Here is a 17,960-nt window from a genome sequence, read left to right on the forward strand (position 1 = left end):
AAAGCATAGGTCTTGAAACCTAAAGCCTTGGCACTAGGTTGAACCTCAGCTCACTAAAGAACAAAATATTGGTGCTTGTTAGTGCACTAAATATATGTCAGACCATTTTAATTCATAAATGACTTTATAACGTATCTCCTTCTAGATTCCATTTCCAGGGGAAAACAGCAATACAACTGCAAGCTTCAGACACATGACAAAAAGCCCCCTTTCCCTCTGTGTGCCAAGTGCAATGCCGCTAAGTCAATGCATCTACTCATATCCCATGTTTAGACTGAAATTTTCAATATTCCAGATATCAAGAAAGAAATGTTTGATGAAAGCAATATTTTTGTGCACTTTCTTTCCAGTAATACTACCCAGAGTATCTGCAGTGAGAAGCGGATGCTGCCCAGCCCATCTGGGCAGCAGCTCGGCGCTGTGCTGCATTCAGAGCCAAAGCCGACCAGTGTATTTCCCCCAGACTCATTTCAGCTACCTTTTCCCCACCGCAGTGTTTCTATCTATTCATCTCACATATGCCCCTGTATGTCCCCCACGTCACATTTGGATGTCTCAGGAATAGATATCTTTCCTTCCCCCACAGATAAGAAGAAAAAGTGACAGCTAAAAAAAATCTGAGGATTGAGTCCTTTCCTATGGACTTGTTTTCTCTAATGGGAAAACAACAAAAATGATGCTGACTACTTCTGTAACAAAAATATTTGTATAAATTACATAGTGTTGACAAATGGACATGCAATCAGTATTTTTAGGGGAAAATGCAATGTTTCCCCCATGATCATATTTAATGTACTTTATTTGCCATCTATCTATCTAGACCGACTGTTCAAACTGTGGCATAACAATTAGAATAAGTGATAGCGTTACATTCAGAAAACAAAGAGTATGATGGCACAATTTATCTTGTTACATTTCTTGATTTAATGCCAGTCTGGGATTTCTAGTCTGAACCAGATTTTTCTTATGCTATAAATATTTCAGTTTTTTCATTTATTCTTGATTTAGTTTGACAGTAAATAATCCCATGGAAGCTGCTGTTGGAAAGATGTTGTAAAAATTATTAAGTGCCTTCTTGCCAGTTAGGTCCTTGTGTTTGTCAGAGTGAAATAAGTAAAACAGTTGGGTTACTTAAAGGAAATGTGTGTGTGTGTGTGTGTGTATATATATTTACAATAATGCCCCATAATTTGCAATCTTAGAAGCAGGAGAATTACAGTTCTGAGGATTGATCAATACCTTATATGAATACAAAGAGCTTTGGGTATATATTCTGGATATTGGCAGCAGCAGGTATTGCTTCTTGGTTTCAAAAGACTCATGTACAACCCAACGAGAGGAGAATAGAAAACAGGCAGTTTTTCAGAAGGATCTGTCCTTGCAAGAAAGGGCAAGTATCTTGGAAAAAGATGGATTTGGTCAGCTAATTGGCTTTTATTGGTGATTTTTTGTTGTTCAGAATATTCCCCCTGGGAAGCATGTGAGTAACATTGGAGGGTTTAAGTCCTTTTTGTTTTGAGCCATAATTGCCTTTGGCAACTCTTGCACCTTCGGAAGGGATTTCAGGTGATCTGCACAAAATAACTCACACTGAATGTGTAATGACCAGAAACAGGACATGCTTGAGAGATCTTGATGAAAGGGAGTTGGGTGGGACCAGAGTAGGCAGCATTGGGAAATGTCAAGAAAAACAACCACAGAAAAATGTCCAGCACAGGAGGTGAATGCAAATAGAAATGCCAAGGAAACACATGGGAACGTGCAAAAATCATTGCATTAACTTCACCAAAAAAGGATAAACCATAGACAAATACTGGTTGTTATCCACTGATACTACCAGGGAACATTGGCAGCCAGCAAGCTGCTCTGTCAGTAAATGGGCAATTTGAGCCTCCTTGCCCAGTGGTTTTGCTGGATACACAGGTTGTGGTTGTTTGGGGTATCTGCCTGCAGGCAACAGATCCCTCCTGCTAACCTGCAGTAAGAAAAAAGGGGGAAGGCAGGGAGTCAGTCACAAAATTAATACAGGAGGAATTAACATGAAATCTTGGTAAAAAATTAAAATTCTAACTTTTTGATCTGAAAAGATACATAATTTTTAGGAAGAGCAAGGATAAAAAGATAATGGGTTTGGGGTTTTTTTTGTCTTAAATATCAGAGATGTGTACACCAGTTTCAAGACAAATATTAACAAACAAGAGTGTGAAATAAATATGATGCAATTCAATAAGGAAAAGTACAAGGTTTCACATTTAAGTAGAAAGAATCTGTGAATACCTTCAGTATAGGCAGGAGGTTTAAAGCAGGGGTTACAGTGGAACCTGAACTGAATAAAACTATTAAAAAAAAAAAGCACCATCCTCATTTGGGAATGTGTAAATACTAAATGACTGTTTGTCATCGCTCTGCCTCAGCTGGAGGATTGTGCCCAGCTCCGGGCAGTGTGCTTGTAGAAAAATGTCAGCTATGCTGATATAATACAGAAGAGACTAAAATGAGAAGAGATGATAAAAAAATGACATAGGAAAAACAAAATAGGAATCCTTCTACATAAAACATAATATTCTTCAAACATGCAAAAAGTATAGAGAGAAATGTCCATGTCCATGTCCATAAGGCATTTATAGACAATGTTAGGAATAACATTTAAACCAACAGCACTGTTAAGATTTCCTGAGGAATTTATGGAAAGACATATCACCATAGGTCTGGGAATCATGATAGGCAAATGTTTATTGAGGATATTTTAAGTGCAGTTACTGTTGCTTGGGGCAGGATTGATGTATAAAGGCACGATCCAGCTCCTTTTTCTCTGCTTCTACTTTGACAGAACTATCCAAACTTCAATTTCCTTTTTCTTTTTTTAAAAAACAGCTCAAGCCATTTATACTTCTAGATGATGCAGAGTGCTTCAGTAGACCCCAGATGTGTGTGAAGTAGGACCTCACAAAAGGTTAAAAGAAACTCTGCTTTTTCCATACATTTTTTTCAAAAACTTAGAAGATTGGCATGGTTTGATCATTCCCTGCCTGAAGTGGCAACTAGCAATGGTGCAGTGCACCAGATTTATAAGTGTCTCCCCTGAGACCACCTACAGTTTTTAAGTGACGTTTATAAAAACCTATGAACAGAATTAGGTCCCTTATAGAAGTGGGATGTCTTCCAAAAGACTTAAATTTCTTAATTTTCTAAAAAACATGTCTCTCCCTCATATCAGCAATAAGTTTCAGGGCAATACTCTATATCTTTTCACACTGGTATGAAAAATGAGACAAGTGAGAAAAGAATATGGATCTGTAAATATGTATCATAAGTGTAATTTCTCTGTGGAAAATTTTCAGCACTTAAAAGGTTTAGAATGATATTATGATTTTGTAAATCCATTTTATTAAGCGATTTCTGGTTTCAGCCATTTTATGAACTGATTCCCAACAGTAAATTACTAGTTTGCCCTTTGGGAGTATAGGCCAAACAGATACTTTTTTCCTGGATTAATTCATTATATGTTGAGTGAAATGTCAAAGGAAGTTAAAGCAAATTGTTATGTAAATCCTTATGGGTGAATGCTTCCTTTCTGAAGAATAAACCTTAATATAAAAAACTTTGTGGCTTTTATTTTTATACATAGTGTATGTATGACACTGTATTGCCCTCTCCTCCCATAAGAGATCTACCATTTTGCATCACTAACTGCTTACATTACAGTACATTCACCAAAGGATTCTTCTGGGGATCAGAAGCCAGAGCACTACAGGACAAGAAGCATCATAAAGTGTAATGGACATTTAAGAGTCAAGAAGAGCATATTTTTGCAAATACTCTTTCTTCTAACCCAGGATTGTTTGATGAATGGACCACAGGCAGATTATGCTTTCTTGGAGAAACTGACTCCTGTGCAAGTGATCTGTTTGCCACGTGGAGTGGAGGGATGGTCTCAAATGTTACATATGCTTTTCATTGATCTTGTTTACAGTTTTGTGTCATTTTGGAATTATTTTTATGTTGGGATGATCCTATCTAGACTATTTATTGCATTTTGCTTGTCTGAGTCTTCAAATGGTGCAGTAGAACATGATGTTACACGGGGAAAATTGGGGTACTTATTTCGAATCTGTAGTTTAATTACCCAATATTTCTTCCTGTTTTTACAGAATATCAAGGTAGTCACAGGAAGATACACTTTACTTTCCACTGATTGGATGGGAGGAATTTTTGACCTTGGAAAGTGGAGATGGTGTTGCTATGGAAACTAATAAGTCTGCTGCCATTCATGAGCTGCAGCACAGGTAAAATGTTCCACTGTTAGTGTTTGTGATGATTGATAAATCTATATCAGTATCATAATTCTTCTAGAAAGAAGAAGCAATTACCAAAACTAACAGTACTTATTCGCATGAACAAGTGACTAAGGAGTTTTTCATTAGGACATGCTTTAATTTTAAGCAACACAAGGTGCTGCCTTTGAACCAGGAAAACACGTTTCAAGATCATAACAAAGCTGTACTCCAGGTAATAGCTTTTAAAAATATTCTAAACTGTCACATTGAGAAAAAAGTACAATTGTTACTTGGCTAACAACATGCACATGAAAGACATTTCTCAGCCACAGCATAACTAACTCCCAAGCCAGCAAATGGAGCTGGATTAAAAACCAGAACAGTTCAGTGAGGTGTATATGGGAGTGCTGCACATGGATGGTTTAGATCCCACACTTAATATCATACCCTTCAAATGCCTCCATACTGGTAAAGTGCCTTTAAATCACATCTAACTTAAAGAGGAATAAAAGCATTCATTTATGAAGGCCAAAATAGGTAAGAATCATAATGACTACCAAAACACAAACACCAAAAATGAAAGAAAACCGTTCTTAATGTCCAAAGCAAATGCAAATGTTCCTTCTTTGCCTCCAGTTGGCAGGATGATAGATCCTCATGCAATCCACCCTGTCACTGAACCAAGTGCTGGGCATCCTGTCAGTCCTCAAGTTGTATTCAGAGGACAAAAAATGTGGTTAGAGGAAGCAGGACTGCTTTCCTCATTCTCCTTCTTGAATATCTCTTGTGCTTAATTAAAATATCAGCAGGTTGCTAACATATTTTAAGGTAAAATGTTCATTTCTGCCTGGCTGGGCATTGTTCACAGTGAGGGTTTGGTATTCTGAGTTCATTCTTTTTTTGAATCTTTCTTCTAATTCAAAGCACATAACTTGACAATTCTGTTTCATAAAACCATATAAATGGGATTAACTCATGTGACTCATTACAGACTCATCTAGAACAGACACAAAATGGTAACTGAACTCTTTGAGGTTATAATGAATTTGGGGATGAACTGACCCTTCACACTTGTCTGTGATAGAAACCATGACAACTGACTTTTGTCTACAATTAATGTATTGAACTCTAAATAGCTGGGATGTTACTCATGTACTTACGAGGAAATTGTACTAAAGTAACCTCAAATGATACTTAAATTAATTATGTAGTGCATGAGTCAGCAGCTGTTTGAAATGAAGAAACAGAAGCGGAGTGCAGACTTCAGTAGTACTTTAAAATATGATTTAAATTAAACCAGATAATATTTTGTCTAATAGATTCCAGGTAAAAATGTAAATCTCAGGATCAGACTTTCTGTTAAATCAATACTAAGTGCCTGTTTCAGTAACAAAAAGCCAAAAGGTTAAGGACTTCATATTAAAATATTTGTAGAGATTTCAAGCAAGCAGTCACTCGTTTAGGCCCAGATATGCTGAACTAAACACAATGACAACCTCTTTAGGACCCCAGTCTTCCCTTTAATTGCCCACTGCACTGCCACAGCATCTATCGACCCTCTTGGGTACTTTACTAGTTTAAGTAAAGGACTTGTACCAATGTTTTAGAGTAGAAGGTTCCCCTGTAATTTCTTGATTGCTTTTAGCAGTTGTGGTCATGGTATATGAATCACTGGAGGAGCAGTACAGCTTGGTCATGGACAAGATATTTTTACGCTCATGTTTTGTATTTCCAAATATAACCTTTTCCATCACATCCTTCCACGAAGCTTTCATTTTTAAACTTTTTGTCTTCTTCATCTTTTTTGCTAGAGATCATCTTTTAATGAGACCAGTATCCTGGGCCAACCGAGTTAAAAGATACTAGGAGCTCACTTTTACGTTAACATGTTCAGTTTTTTGAAGACTTAACAACAGATAAAAATTTAAATGTTCCATATTCCCAGGCACCAAGAGTAGATCACAACACCACCTTTGTCCTGATCCTGCCATCAATTAAAGGAACAGCAAAAGCTCCCACTGACTTCACTGAGATAAGATAATTTATACCTGGGTATAAATTAACTCCACTGATTTCAGCAGAGCTATGCTGATTTTCACTACATGGCATTCTGAAATATGCTTGAAGGTAATAGTCAAAGCTGCAGTTATGGGCAAGACTTCTTCGATTTATTATATGGATGGTTCACATCAATTTAGGAGTAATAGAACTGAGTAGGAAAATTAGGAACTAGTCACGATGCTGAGCAGAGCAGTCTTGTGGGCTGGGGCTTGAAAGGCAATTCAGGTTGTTAGACATTGGCCAGTCATTTCTTCCTTGTTTCTGCCTCAGTTCAGCCATACATGCAGAATGAAAATGACATCGACCTATAAATGAATTTTAAATCTGAGGATTAAATGTGCTGTACAGCAGAGCTAGATATTATTACCCCCCTTAAATGGTAATTCAATTACTCAAAAATCAAACTACCCTCTATATTCTCTCTATATGGAAAGATCATGGAAAGAGTAGTATTCCTTCCAACTCTTATTTTCCAGCAGAGCTTTTTTATGTGACTCAACAAGGCTCTTTGGGGTTTTCTTGCAAGTGCCGTAGGGGATAAAATAAAATAAAGTAATATATGCATGCACAGTGACACAATGAGGGAACAGATTAGACTTTTTTTCATAACCCATTGCTATTTAAATGAGATAATCTGATCTAAGAAGAGCACCAGAGGCAAGAAGGGTGATGAAGGTAAACTCAGAGATCATTACTTTGAATTCTGTGTACTTGTTTTAAGGATGCATGACAACCATCTCCTTACACTCTTGTTGAAATTTAAACATTGTTTGATTTTAATATGTTAAGAAAGAGCACTCACTTTCTGGATTAAAGATGTAGACAGAATTTTGAGAAGCTGATATGAACAGTAAAGTGTCCAAAGTGCTCAAGAAATAAAATAATTATTTCTTCACACTAAAACTATCTCAAGTTTTCCTCCTATGGCTGCTCCTAGGTCGTGCTCCTTCTTCTGGAGCTATTGTGCAAGGATGGTTGCCAGCAGTATCACACTGAGAGAGGAAGCTGCCTTCAGCATCCATCAGATGCAGCTCAGAGTGCTATCAGGAAATGGGTACCAGGCTTGGGTCTGCAGTAGGTTGCCCATAGATGAACAGGTGCCTCATCTATCTGTCTCTCTGGTCCATCCATTCTCTCCTCTGTCAATAAGGATTTATGGATTCTGTCCAATGCTGTAATGCAAAGAATAATTTGATCATAAATAAGTTGCAAAACCATTCTCGCATATTTGTCTATTACCCAGGTTAAGAATACAGGATAAATACAGGTTGCAGATCTTAGGCAAGAAAAGAAAGAGGCACAGCTTGATTCTCCCAATGGCTGACCTCAGTACTGGGGGAAAAAGGCTGTTGGTAACTCCCTACACAGCAGGTTATGTACAGTCCCACTTCAGCACCAGCTTCACTGCAAATATCCGAGCTTCCCTGCTTCCTTCTTTCGATTCTCCGAGGCTCTTCACTGTTCAGGAAGAGAAGGAAAGTTATCTTCTCATTATTTCTGCAGTTTATGTCTTCCTCCTGGCTGCCTATCCAAATTTTCTGTGTCCCTCCCAATTCTAAAGGCTGTCATGACACCTCTTTCATCTGATTCCTGGTGGTTTCTGACCTTCAAATAAATACATAGAGTCTCCCATATAGAGATGGCCTTTGCAACTGTCCTTTGCTCTGCTGATGGTCTTGACCCCATCATGGACATAAATAGGTTTTCCAGGGTTAAGGATGAGGAAAAAGTAAAACGCCAGTAAAATCTATCAGGCTCTTAAAATTATAGACAATAGAAATATTATAAGCCAAACCAGCCAGTCTGAACCTTCATTTTGGAAATGAGGCACTAACTGTATTTTTACAGTCTTTTGGCTTAAATTCAATTGAAGATGCAACTGCAACCTCCCGGGCTGTATTTTGGCCCATCATTTTGAAACTGGTAAATTAGAGAGAGAAATTTCATGATGTAAAGTGTCCTGATAATCCTTTGGGTCACAGCATGATGAATATTGAATACATCACATCCCGCACTCTGCCTGCAGTCTCTTGCAGATTTATTGTTAGCGTAACAGCACCTTTAGGAATGGAACAGCAGACCATATATTTTAAGACAAGTGACATCTTTGCTATTTCTAACAGTGAACTGTGAAGATGAACTAGTCCAGCCTGGAAATGATAAGGTGTCTCTGAACAACCAGAGGCATTTGGAGACCCACTGATGAGTCAGAGAATGATAATAATTAGGTCTCTCGTGGACAACATGGAAGTTTTCATGACTTTGGGAAACAGTGACCATGAAAGCTGTATTTCTTTAAATGACTTCCAAGCAAAGGATGACTAGTAATGCAATGACCTTCTCAGGAGACCGAAGAGTAACATTTAAGGAAAAACCTTTGTTTCCATTTTATGGGGTGCCATGTGGTTCAGCTCATTTCCCAACATCAGTAAACAACAAACATACTCTGGTACAACAAAGACAGCAAAAGAGAACGCCTAAAGCCCTGAAGATGTAGTGTTGGGATGGGCAAGAAAAAGGTGGTGAGCCACAGAGAGGCAGGTAAACCTTCCCCTGCAACTTCAAAGACAACAAATTTTTTTGGCTATTGGCAAGACATAGGAAGAGAGACTATGACTGCATTTAGAGAGGATGAGCTATGAAATTATTTAGTTACTTTGATTTGATGTTAACAGGTTCTACCTGATTTCTGTTCTTAGAAAGACTTCATACAGATTTTGCTAATTGCACCACAGCTTCGCTCTCCTTCATACCCATCCAGGATGCTCTAGGGGACACTGCTTGGATAGTCTACGATACTGAAGGAAGACACTGTCTCAGGGAGGTGCTTTCCTAATGGAACAAGCTGCTTCTTCAGCACCTGGAGGCCCCAGTACAGGCTAATGTGGGCAGTGAGACATGAGAGAGAAGGTCTCTCAGGTGTGACATTCACCCTCATCTTCCTCTGGTACCTCATCTTCTTTCCATTTACATACAATGGATCAACTGTCTGGGTGTGACATGGGCCAGTGGCAACCCAGCTAAAGACTAGTACTCTGGGAACTGCCACTCATATGCTCAGATACAAAATCAAGACTTAAAGCTATTTGTATTAGCAGGAAAAATACTATTATTAGAAAAGACATGAGAACATGTGCAAGATGGATGAAAAATACATCATAGAAGGGAAAATAAGGTGTCTAATCCATCACCCAGTTTTGCAAACATCGCATTTGGAAAATATTATCTCAAATACTGCCTTAAACTGTAGAGTGGGTGAGTTGCAGAGGGTTTGCTGCTTGCCCCTGTTCATTTCTGAAAGGGTTTACATAGAACTGGTCCCTCTGTATTTAAATTTAAGAATGAGAATGAGCAATTTCACTACTTCCATGTCCTGTCTCTTATCTGAAACCACAAACTGTTCCTAACTGAAGGGCAAAAACCCAGACAAAATAAGCCAGTACGTGAGAAGTGTGAATCTCTGTCCTCAGTGCGAGGCAACATTAAAGGATGAGCCTTCTATGACAAAGAGGACTGGTGCTCAGGAAGCCTGTGAGCAATTTCTGGCTCTACCACTTGCTGGTCTCTTGAACAGATACATGTTACAAAGCACCATGGAGTTTAAGATAACTATTTCCTTCACCACTCAATTCAGAGAGGGATATATTCACACCAGTTTGTGGTTTCAGCTGCTATGATAATGAAGCACATGAAGAAAGAAATGACAATCCAGCAATGATAATAACGTCAATAAAGAAGTGACAACCTACATTAGTAGCAATTAGCTGGTGTGACGGTGAGAAGGACTCAGCATTGGTATTTTTATGCCTCCACAGATTGCAACGGCTGTCTTATCGCTTTGAAAAGGGAAGAATTAGGGCAAAGCTCAGCATTTCTGAAAGCCTCACCTATTATATTTAGTGAATGTAAGGGGTTCTGTAGATTTTCACTAAGCAGATAGAAACCCTCCTTCAAGCTGTCATTATTCCGAGTGGGCAACAGAGTGCAACGCTGACTTATTTCCAAATATACCATTCCACACCAAACCAACTGCTGGATACAGCGAATGATACTAATTTAATATTATATAACATGGGCTGGACTCACATTATAAAAGAGTCTTCCTTATTATACATCATTTCCAAGAAAAATGTCTTTTTTGAATTCCCTTGAGTGCATAGACACATGGTGAAAGCGGTTAGAGCACCTTCTTTGAGGGTGTACTGTCAAATTTTAGGTTGCATTGATTTAGCTGTCAGAAAGATATTATTTACAGTTCCTGAAGTTAAGTGGAGCATGCTAGAATTCATGGAAGTCATTACTAGAGTTTTATGTTTTCTATATGGCTCTAGCATATAAGTCTCTTCTATAGTCCGAAATGCCTAACCCATTTTTATAGTGGTTTAAATAATTACTACTTCCTAATCTCTTCAGTTAGTTGCATTACATTAAAAAAAAAAAAGGGATTTTTTTTCCTATACTTTGAATTTTACATGGTTTCTTTCTGTTTCATATCGAGTCATTTACTCTCTCTCTATGAAAGGATTATTAACTTTGTAAAGTAACATTCCTGTACTTTAGAAGTCATTCAGGTTTTTTTTCATTTTTTGTTTGCAACAGCTGCAAAGATAATTCAATTTTACTTTATTATCACTGCCAAGAAGTTGAAATTAGCAGGTGATTAAGCATGTAAAATATTTTGAGCATTTTCTATTGCCAGCAGTATAAAATTTAAGTATAAAAAAATTAAACTTAAGATGGCATAATAATATATCATTGAAATAGTTTACTGAAGCACACTGTTTTTAAGTAAAATGTAATTGAATATAATTCTTCCATTTAATATAAATATTTGGTGCAGAGCCTGCTTTCAAAACTCCAAATCAGCTACATATGAGCATGAAACAAGCTGAAACTGTACAACTGCTGTAGCCTCCCACATTGGATAGGCCTTTTCCCTGACCCTGGTGTCGTTCACTGATTTTGTTCACATCTGGAGACCTTCAGAAAGAAGTCCACAAGCTATGATTGATCTTTCATTTCTATAACAAGCTACCCTTTTAAGTTAACTTTTAAGACATTGTTGTGCAGAGGTCACTATTAGAGCTGCGTACTTTCTTTATGAACGTTAAACTAAAACCACAGGGCTGGATATTGAGATCCCCCATTTCAGAGTGGAGGCTGCCCCATCTTGATCCAACGTACTGCTACAGTAATCAAATAGTTACCAACATGGATTTCCTCGGGGTTTAATAGTCAAATCCATTCTCTTTTATCTTCACAACCAATGCCTCAATTAAAGCACTGGCATGTGAAACATGAGATTATATTATGGTGAGAGTGATAGACATGTCCTACGTGAAATGGAGAGATATGCAACTGTAGTCTGTAACTTTCCACTAGCAGAAAAGTAATGTAAGTGGATAGTAAGAATGAGAAGGATTTAACTTGCTTTCAAAAAACAGACCTTGGAAACGCAAAAAACACTATTAAATCTGCTTTACTTAGAAACAGCCAAATTTCCATGCAGTTTAATATTCCCATCCAGCAGATCTGCTCACACGGGCACGAGTGAAGACCTTGCCCACTAACTTTTAAGAGCTGAAACAATATCTGCTACTTCTACGTAATCACAGACTGATCATCCCTTCCATTGTTTGCAGAAGCTTGAAAATAAAATGTCTCTAGTTATCGATTTGCTACTTCTTTTTCATTTAGCAACTATTGATCGCTGTTTATGTGTGTGTGTTTCTTGTTGAGCAGAAATTAACATTGAAAACTTCTTGGAATTCACTGCATTCATACCTACTTGACATTCCTGGAGAAAGCATGATACCACAATCACTGCAACCAAGGTTTTCAAAATTCTGTTGCGTTTTCTCCTCCAATCTCTTGGCAGCAGAAAAAGATTTATATCCAAAATATTTATTATTATAATTACTATTAAGGTTGGTACTTGCCTGGGACAGAAAATGTGGTTGTCACAGAGTTTGAGCTCACAGAGTAATTTCAAAGCGCACAGTATTATTTAGGCTGTGGTTATCGTGCCTACATTACAAAAATAAACCTCTTAGGGATGTGAGGCATTTTTTCATGACTATCTGGAAGAGAAACTCTTGTGATTACCACTAAAATTGCTTGCTGGTGTGTCTATGGGAAACCATCTCTGAGGCACATGCTGATCTGTAATTTGAGAAAAATATGGATGAATTAGTCTAGTGGGGCCATGTGCAGGGGCTGGATGAATGAAAATATCTGGGATAGCGATGAACCATTCTTTGACTGAGGCTATTACATCTTTACAATCTGTAAAACAGTCCTCTCATTGGTCTTATTCCATTCAGATCTTACAGTTTTCCTAGTTTTGGCTCTATCAGCTCCAAATACAATCAAAATCACAGGACAAGTACAAATTTTCCATGAGACTAGATTATAGTCCTAAACCATCAAATAATAGTGCAAACAGACTCTTTTTATTTATCTTGCACTGTTGTTCATCCTCCAGAACTCCCCTTTTCTATATTCTTCCATTAAACTTTACGGTTAAAATCTAAAAAAAAAAAAATAAATCAAAAGCAATGTTTAATTCTTATGGTGTTAATTTCAGGAACTGGAGGAAAACCCCACACCTACCATTTCAGAATTTATGTTAGTAATTGCTCTAGTTGAAGACTACCATAATTAGCATCCAAACCAAATTAACAGCTTCCTCTGAAGGAACTGAGAGGGGAGCAAGTAGAGGGTTACTTGTGAATGTGGAGGTGGGATTCAGACACACATGAGACCTGCAGCCCCCACTTCTCTGGGTCTCTCTGCCTCCTTCCATCTGTGCAAGATCCACCTGGAGGTGACAGCCTTTGTTCTAGTAGGGCAGACTAAAATGGAAGCTGTCTCAAGTTTTACCACTTTTGCACCAAGAGCTAAATTTATGGACTTTAATCCTAATCTCTATGCCTTTACTTTTATTTTATTTTTTTACTTGAATTTTAGACCCTTTTAGAATTTTGGCAATAGGATTTTTTTCCTCCTGCATAGCATAATACCATGGTATTTTGTCCTTTGTTCAACATTAATGTATGTTTTATTGTTCTATTCTAATTACAATCTCATTATTAAAGGGGCACTATGTTTTCCTCTGACAGATATTGCATCTCATTGTTAGTGGATCTTGGTTTTTCTGTGCTTATTGTTATTAATAATTTGTAGCAATTGAATTGGTATTAGAATATTACTCTGCTAAATCACTTTTCCTGCTAATTAAGGCACTATCTGTGACATTGTTTAGCTCCAAACATCATGGCCCTGCTTTTCAGCCTGCTATAATTACCTGTAAGTCATTCATTTCTACTTATGTAAGACAGCCAGGTCTTTTAATCAAGACTCCTATGAGTTTTGCCGTGGCGTGAGCTGCCATTGGTAGGAAAGACAAGTTTTCATGGACAAAGATATTTTTGTAATGACAAATGCACCTTTCACTGCAGTCCTGGAAGTCCTTAGAAATAGAATAATTGTACTTGATGGTTCCAAAGTAGACACAAAAGAAGAAGGAGGATTTTGAGCAAAAAGTGAAAGATTACTGAAATAATCCAACTATTCAAGATACCAGCAAGGAAAGTCTACATAGCTTTAAAATGTTTTCTCCTCAGAGAATGATTGTCTATAAGATCAGATATATCATACTATTTCTTGGGATGTTTTCTCTGAATACGCACATCACTTCATTATTTGTGTGGGAACATTATTCACTTTTGCTCCCAAACAAACAGAAGATACAAAAAGGTTATTCCTGAGTCATTAGTGAACACTCATGTTAATGGTTAGGGGCTTACTGGTGTGTGTCTGGAGTAAAGATGATTCTCCTTCAGTGATAGGACATCTGACATATTCTATATATTGCAAACAACACAGATCCAGGAAAATAAGAAACTCTGCTTTATTTCTGTGCAATTAATTCTGTAGTCATTTTACTGGAGTGTAAAAATGTGTAAAAAGTTAGCAGATATTTGTACTGAAATTGTTATACTGGAGCTGTTCTCCACACACATATACTTTACATGTGCACACCAGTGCCATAGTTACGTAAAATTTGATTTCTGTACCTTCATTAGTTCACTCGCATTTCTGATTTCAGCAGACAATACCAAGAAATCTGAAGTTATAGGAGGTGTTAAAAGCCTACACAGATCCCACCTCACCTGCTGGAAATGTCCCCCTGAGCCTCTTTTTTGCTGCCAGTGCCTGTCCATCAATGGGGCAGTGCAGGAGCGGGATGGCAGCTGGAGAGCGCAAGGAGGGTTCAAAAGCAAAGGGTGGTTTGCTCTGTGAGCTGCTTCGCCTTTCTTTTATCCACCTCACATGGGAGATGTTTTACTTCCTATGCCCTCCCACCTCTGTTATCAGCCACGTATCTTACAGATGAAGGCTCTCTGAGGCAGGCAGGGGCGCAGGCACTTCAGTATCATTACGAAGCCTTTTTGCGCTGCAGGTTATTTATATGCATTGATCTTGTGTATGGGTATGCCGTTTGCCACTGGATCTCCTTAAAAGCCAATGCAAAGCTCATTATCATTTGGGAGAATTGTCACAGAAAATAGAAGCATGTTATAAAATCAGGGAACACTGTCCTTTGGAACTCACATCCCCTTTGCTGAATTGCTGTCTGCTCTTGGACAGATTTTTGTTTATATTGTTTCATTGCCTCAACAGATATCCAGGCTGCCACTCCTCCCAGACTGCAGTACATTTTCCATCTCATAGGCTGTGCCCTGAACTCACCCTCAAAAAAGACTTTGTAGTTTAGGGTGAAATCTGTCCAAACTTTGACTCACATGCTTAGATGGCCTTCCTGCCAACACAAAAATTATTTATGGAATGCAATTTCTTCATCCTCTAATATTGTCTCACTTCATACACTTATGCCAATAGTTTTTGATAAATGATTACTTTTGCTACTTTTGCCACTTTTGCTAGTTTATAAAAAAATGTATACCAGCACAGGCAATGTGAAAAAAACCTTCAGGGGTTAATCTCTAGTAACATCTTGTTAAACATTAATCAGATTCATATTTCAGTCATATTAGTCTAAAGTTACTGAAAACACTGATATTATGAAACTGAAATCAGAATATCACATTATACCTCCAACTACTGTTTCTAATTAGATTTGTTCAGCTTTACACTGAATGTAGTAGAAATAAAAGACTTTTCTCTACGACCTTGTAAACATTTGTGGTTTTGCCAAACACAAATAGTTTCCTCTAGGCCAGAGAAAATGTAGTCATTTATGCAATAGATATTGAATTCGTATTTGCCTGACAAGTGACCTTCTCAGCTATAACCTGTCATCTTCTAATTAGTCTACATTAATTTTTTTCACTGAATTAACCCCCAGCCTCTTCTGAAGATAAATTGACAGTATACCAAATTGTGTGTGGTGTTGCAATTAGAATATTGGTGTATATATACTCCACAAATTTGCCTTAAAGAAAGGTACATCTCCTTAATATCATATCAATCTGATTACAAATTGAAATAGTTTTTATTTCCAAGGATGCTGCTGGCTTGCAAGGTTTACTGACCAGTATCAACAATGTCTTCTCTTTAGAGGGTCTAACAATAATCACAGAGCACTAAAAGTGCACAGTGAGATCTAGGGACCAGGAATACCTCCACATTATTAAAACACATTTCAAACTACAGAGAGCAAACAAACCTGGTTTTATTACTGCTCTTGGAAGTTTCCTTTTATAACAAATCTTAAAAAAGCACCCCTTAAAAAATCTGAAGCCACATGAATTTTATCTGGATTTCAGGTTCATCTTTGTTTCCACATCTATTTCCAAGACTTTCTATGACATAATGCTTAAATTGATAATTTCTGAAGATATACAGAAGTACAACTTTAGGAGCTGGATAAGCTTTCATATAAAGAACATGCATGTTCTTGAATTTTTGAACACCTCCAGGTACAGATAGCTGCAGATCAAAATTTTTGAAGATTTGAATTTAATACCTTCACAAGTTAAATACCCAGACCCTTAAATTTTTTTGAATGTTACTGTGTTTTACAGATCAAGACTGACCTGAAAGGTAAGCACGTAACATTTGTATGGAAAGGAATGAAATCCTGTGAACAGAATTCAGCCCGATTCCCATTTTATATAATAAACTTCGTTTATATAATAAACTTTAAACTTAAAATAACTTGGTTTTACAGTTCTGGCTAAAAATCTAAACCACATGATTCAAAACTCAACTGAAATTCATATATATTTTAAGGAAACCTAACCTGATTGGAGATTTCAAGACATAGTCTGATACATGTAAAATATGTACTGTGCATATACATAACTAATTTATAGGGAGAAGTTGAGAAAAAAGCACTTTTGTCAGCCCGAAGCTGGATGTTCACTGCAAGTCAAAATAATAAAACAACAATATGTTACATTGCACTGACATTTTACTAAAATGTCTGTGTAGTTTTCAAGATAATAGAGACGTGAAAATACTAGTATGCAGAAAATAAATGCATTAAAACAAGACATGTTGTAAATTCAGTCGGATGCAATTATTGAGGAGAGGAAACATGTAATACCCTCCTTTCTTTCCTTTAAAACTCTGCACTCTAAACCTACCTAAATTAGAGCAGTGTCTATCATTGATTATGTCATTCCCCAGAAATATGGCCTTCAGACCGTTTGTCATAACTCTATGGGTGATACTACACAGCAGACACATTAAGTATCAGTCAAGATGATACAATTTTCAAACTACTACAAGTCAAGCAAATATGTTCTCAGCCTTCTGGGACAACCTTTCCTGTAGATGGATGACACCAGACTGTGATGTATGGACTGAAACAAAGCAGTCCCTCATAGACCTTTATGGTGCCTTTCCACAGGTTTTGATCAGGGCCCTAACTCTTATGGGAAGGACAGGTACTTAAATACCTAAACCCCACTGAAATCAGGGGATCAAGAGCCTGAAGGCAACTAACACCTGTCCTTTTGCCTTTACAACCTGAAATTCTCCACCACCTCTACTGCTTCTGATTTATTTATAATATAATTTTTACATTATTTAATGCTTTTTGGATTCTGGCTTTGCATTTTGTTTTATTTTGTCTTTACATTTATTACATTTTGCTTCTTGTATTATCCCCATAATTGAAACACTCTGCCACAGCTCAAGTTTGCTGTGATGAGAAGTAGCTCCCACATTGAGTGTACTTTTTCCTTTGGCACATTACAGCATCAAACCACTTTCCTTTTTTTCAAATCTGCTTCATCTGCTTTGAATTTCACCACTGGCATAGATGAGATGACTAATCCAATTTGCCTCTATGCAGAGAGAGTCCTCTTGCAGTTCTTTCTGCACTTCTACTTTTTCCCTGAATAGTCGTCATTTAATGCCCCGTTATTTTAGATGGCACTCATTTAGTGGTTTATTAAGCAGTAATTTAGCAGCCTGTTATCAGTTCCTACTGTAGCTAGGAAAAATATGCAATCCAAGTATGCAAGATTTCTGCAGAATTACAGCATTTTTGTGACTTTTGGATTAGAGAAAAATTACTAAAAAGTAATACATATGAAATGTTTTCCCTGCATTTCATTGTCGTCCCCACACTAAAGCTCCCATCAGGCT

General features: G+C 37.4%; 1 protein-coding gene across 1 annotated transcript in view; it reads left to right on the top strand.

Moving 5' to 3' along the window:
* The window catches only part of CNTN6 (contactin 6), a 149,643-nt gene that overhangs the window by 27,675 nt on the left and 104,008 nt on the right, over positions 1-17,960 (top strand). The window contains exon 2 of the mRNA XM_074914602.1: positions 4,152-4,286. Within this exon, the coding sequence (XP_074770703.1) occupies positions 4,232-4,286 (55 nt within the window). The 5' untranslated portion in view covers positions 4,152-4,231. The remainder of the gene's footprint in view (positions 1-4,151; positions 4,287-17,960) is intronic.

Source organism: Athene noctua, chromosome 10 (genome assembly GCF_965140245.1).
Source record: "Athene noctua chromosome 10, bAthNoc1.hap1.1, whole genome shotgun sequence".
Lineage (NCBI taxonomy): Eukaryota > Metazoa > Chordata > Aves > Strigiformes > Strigidae > Athene > Athene noctua.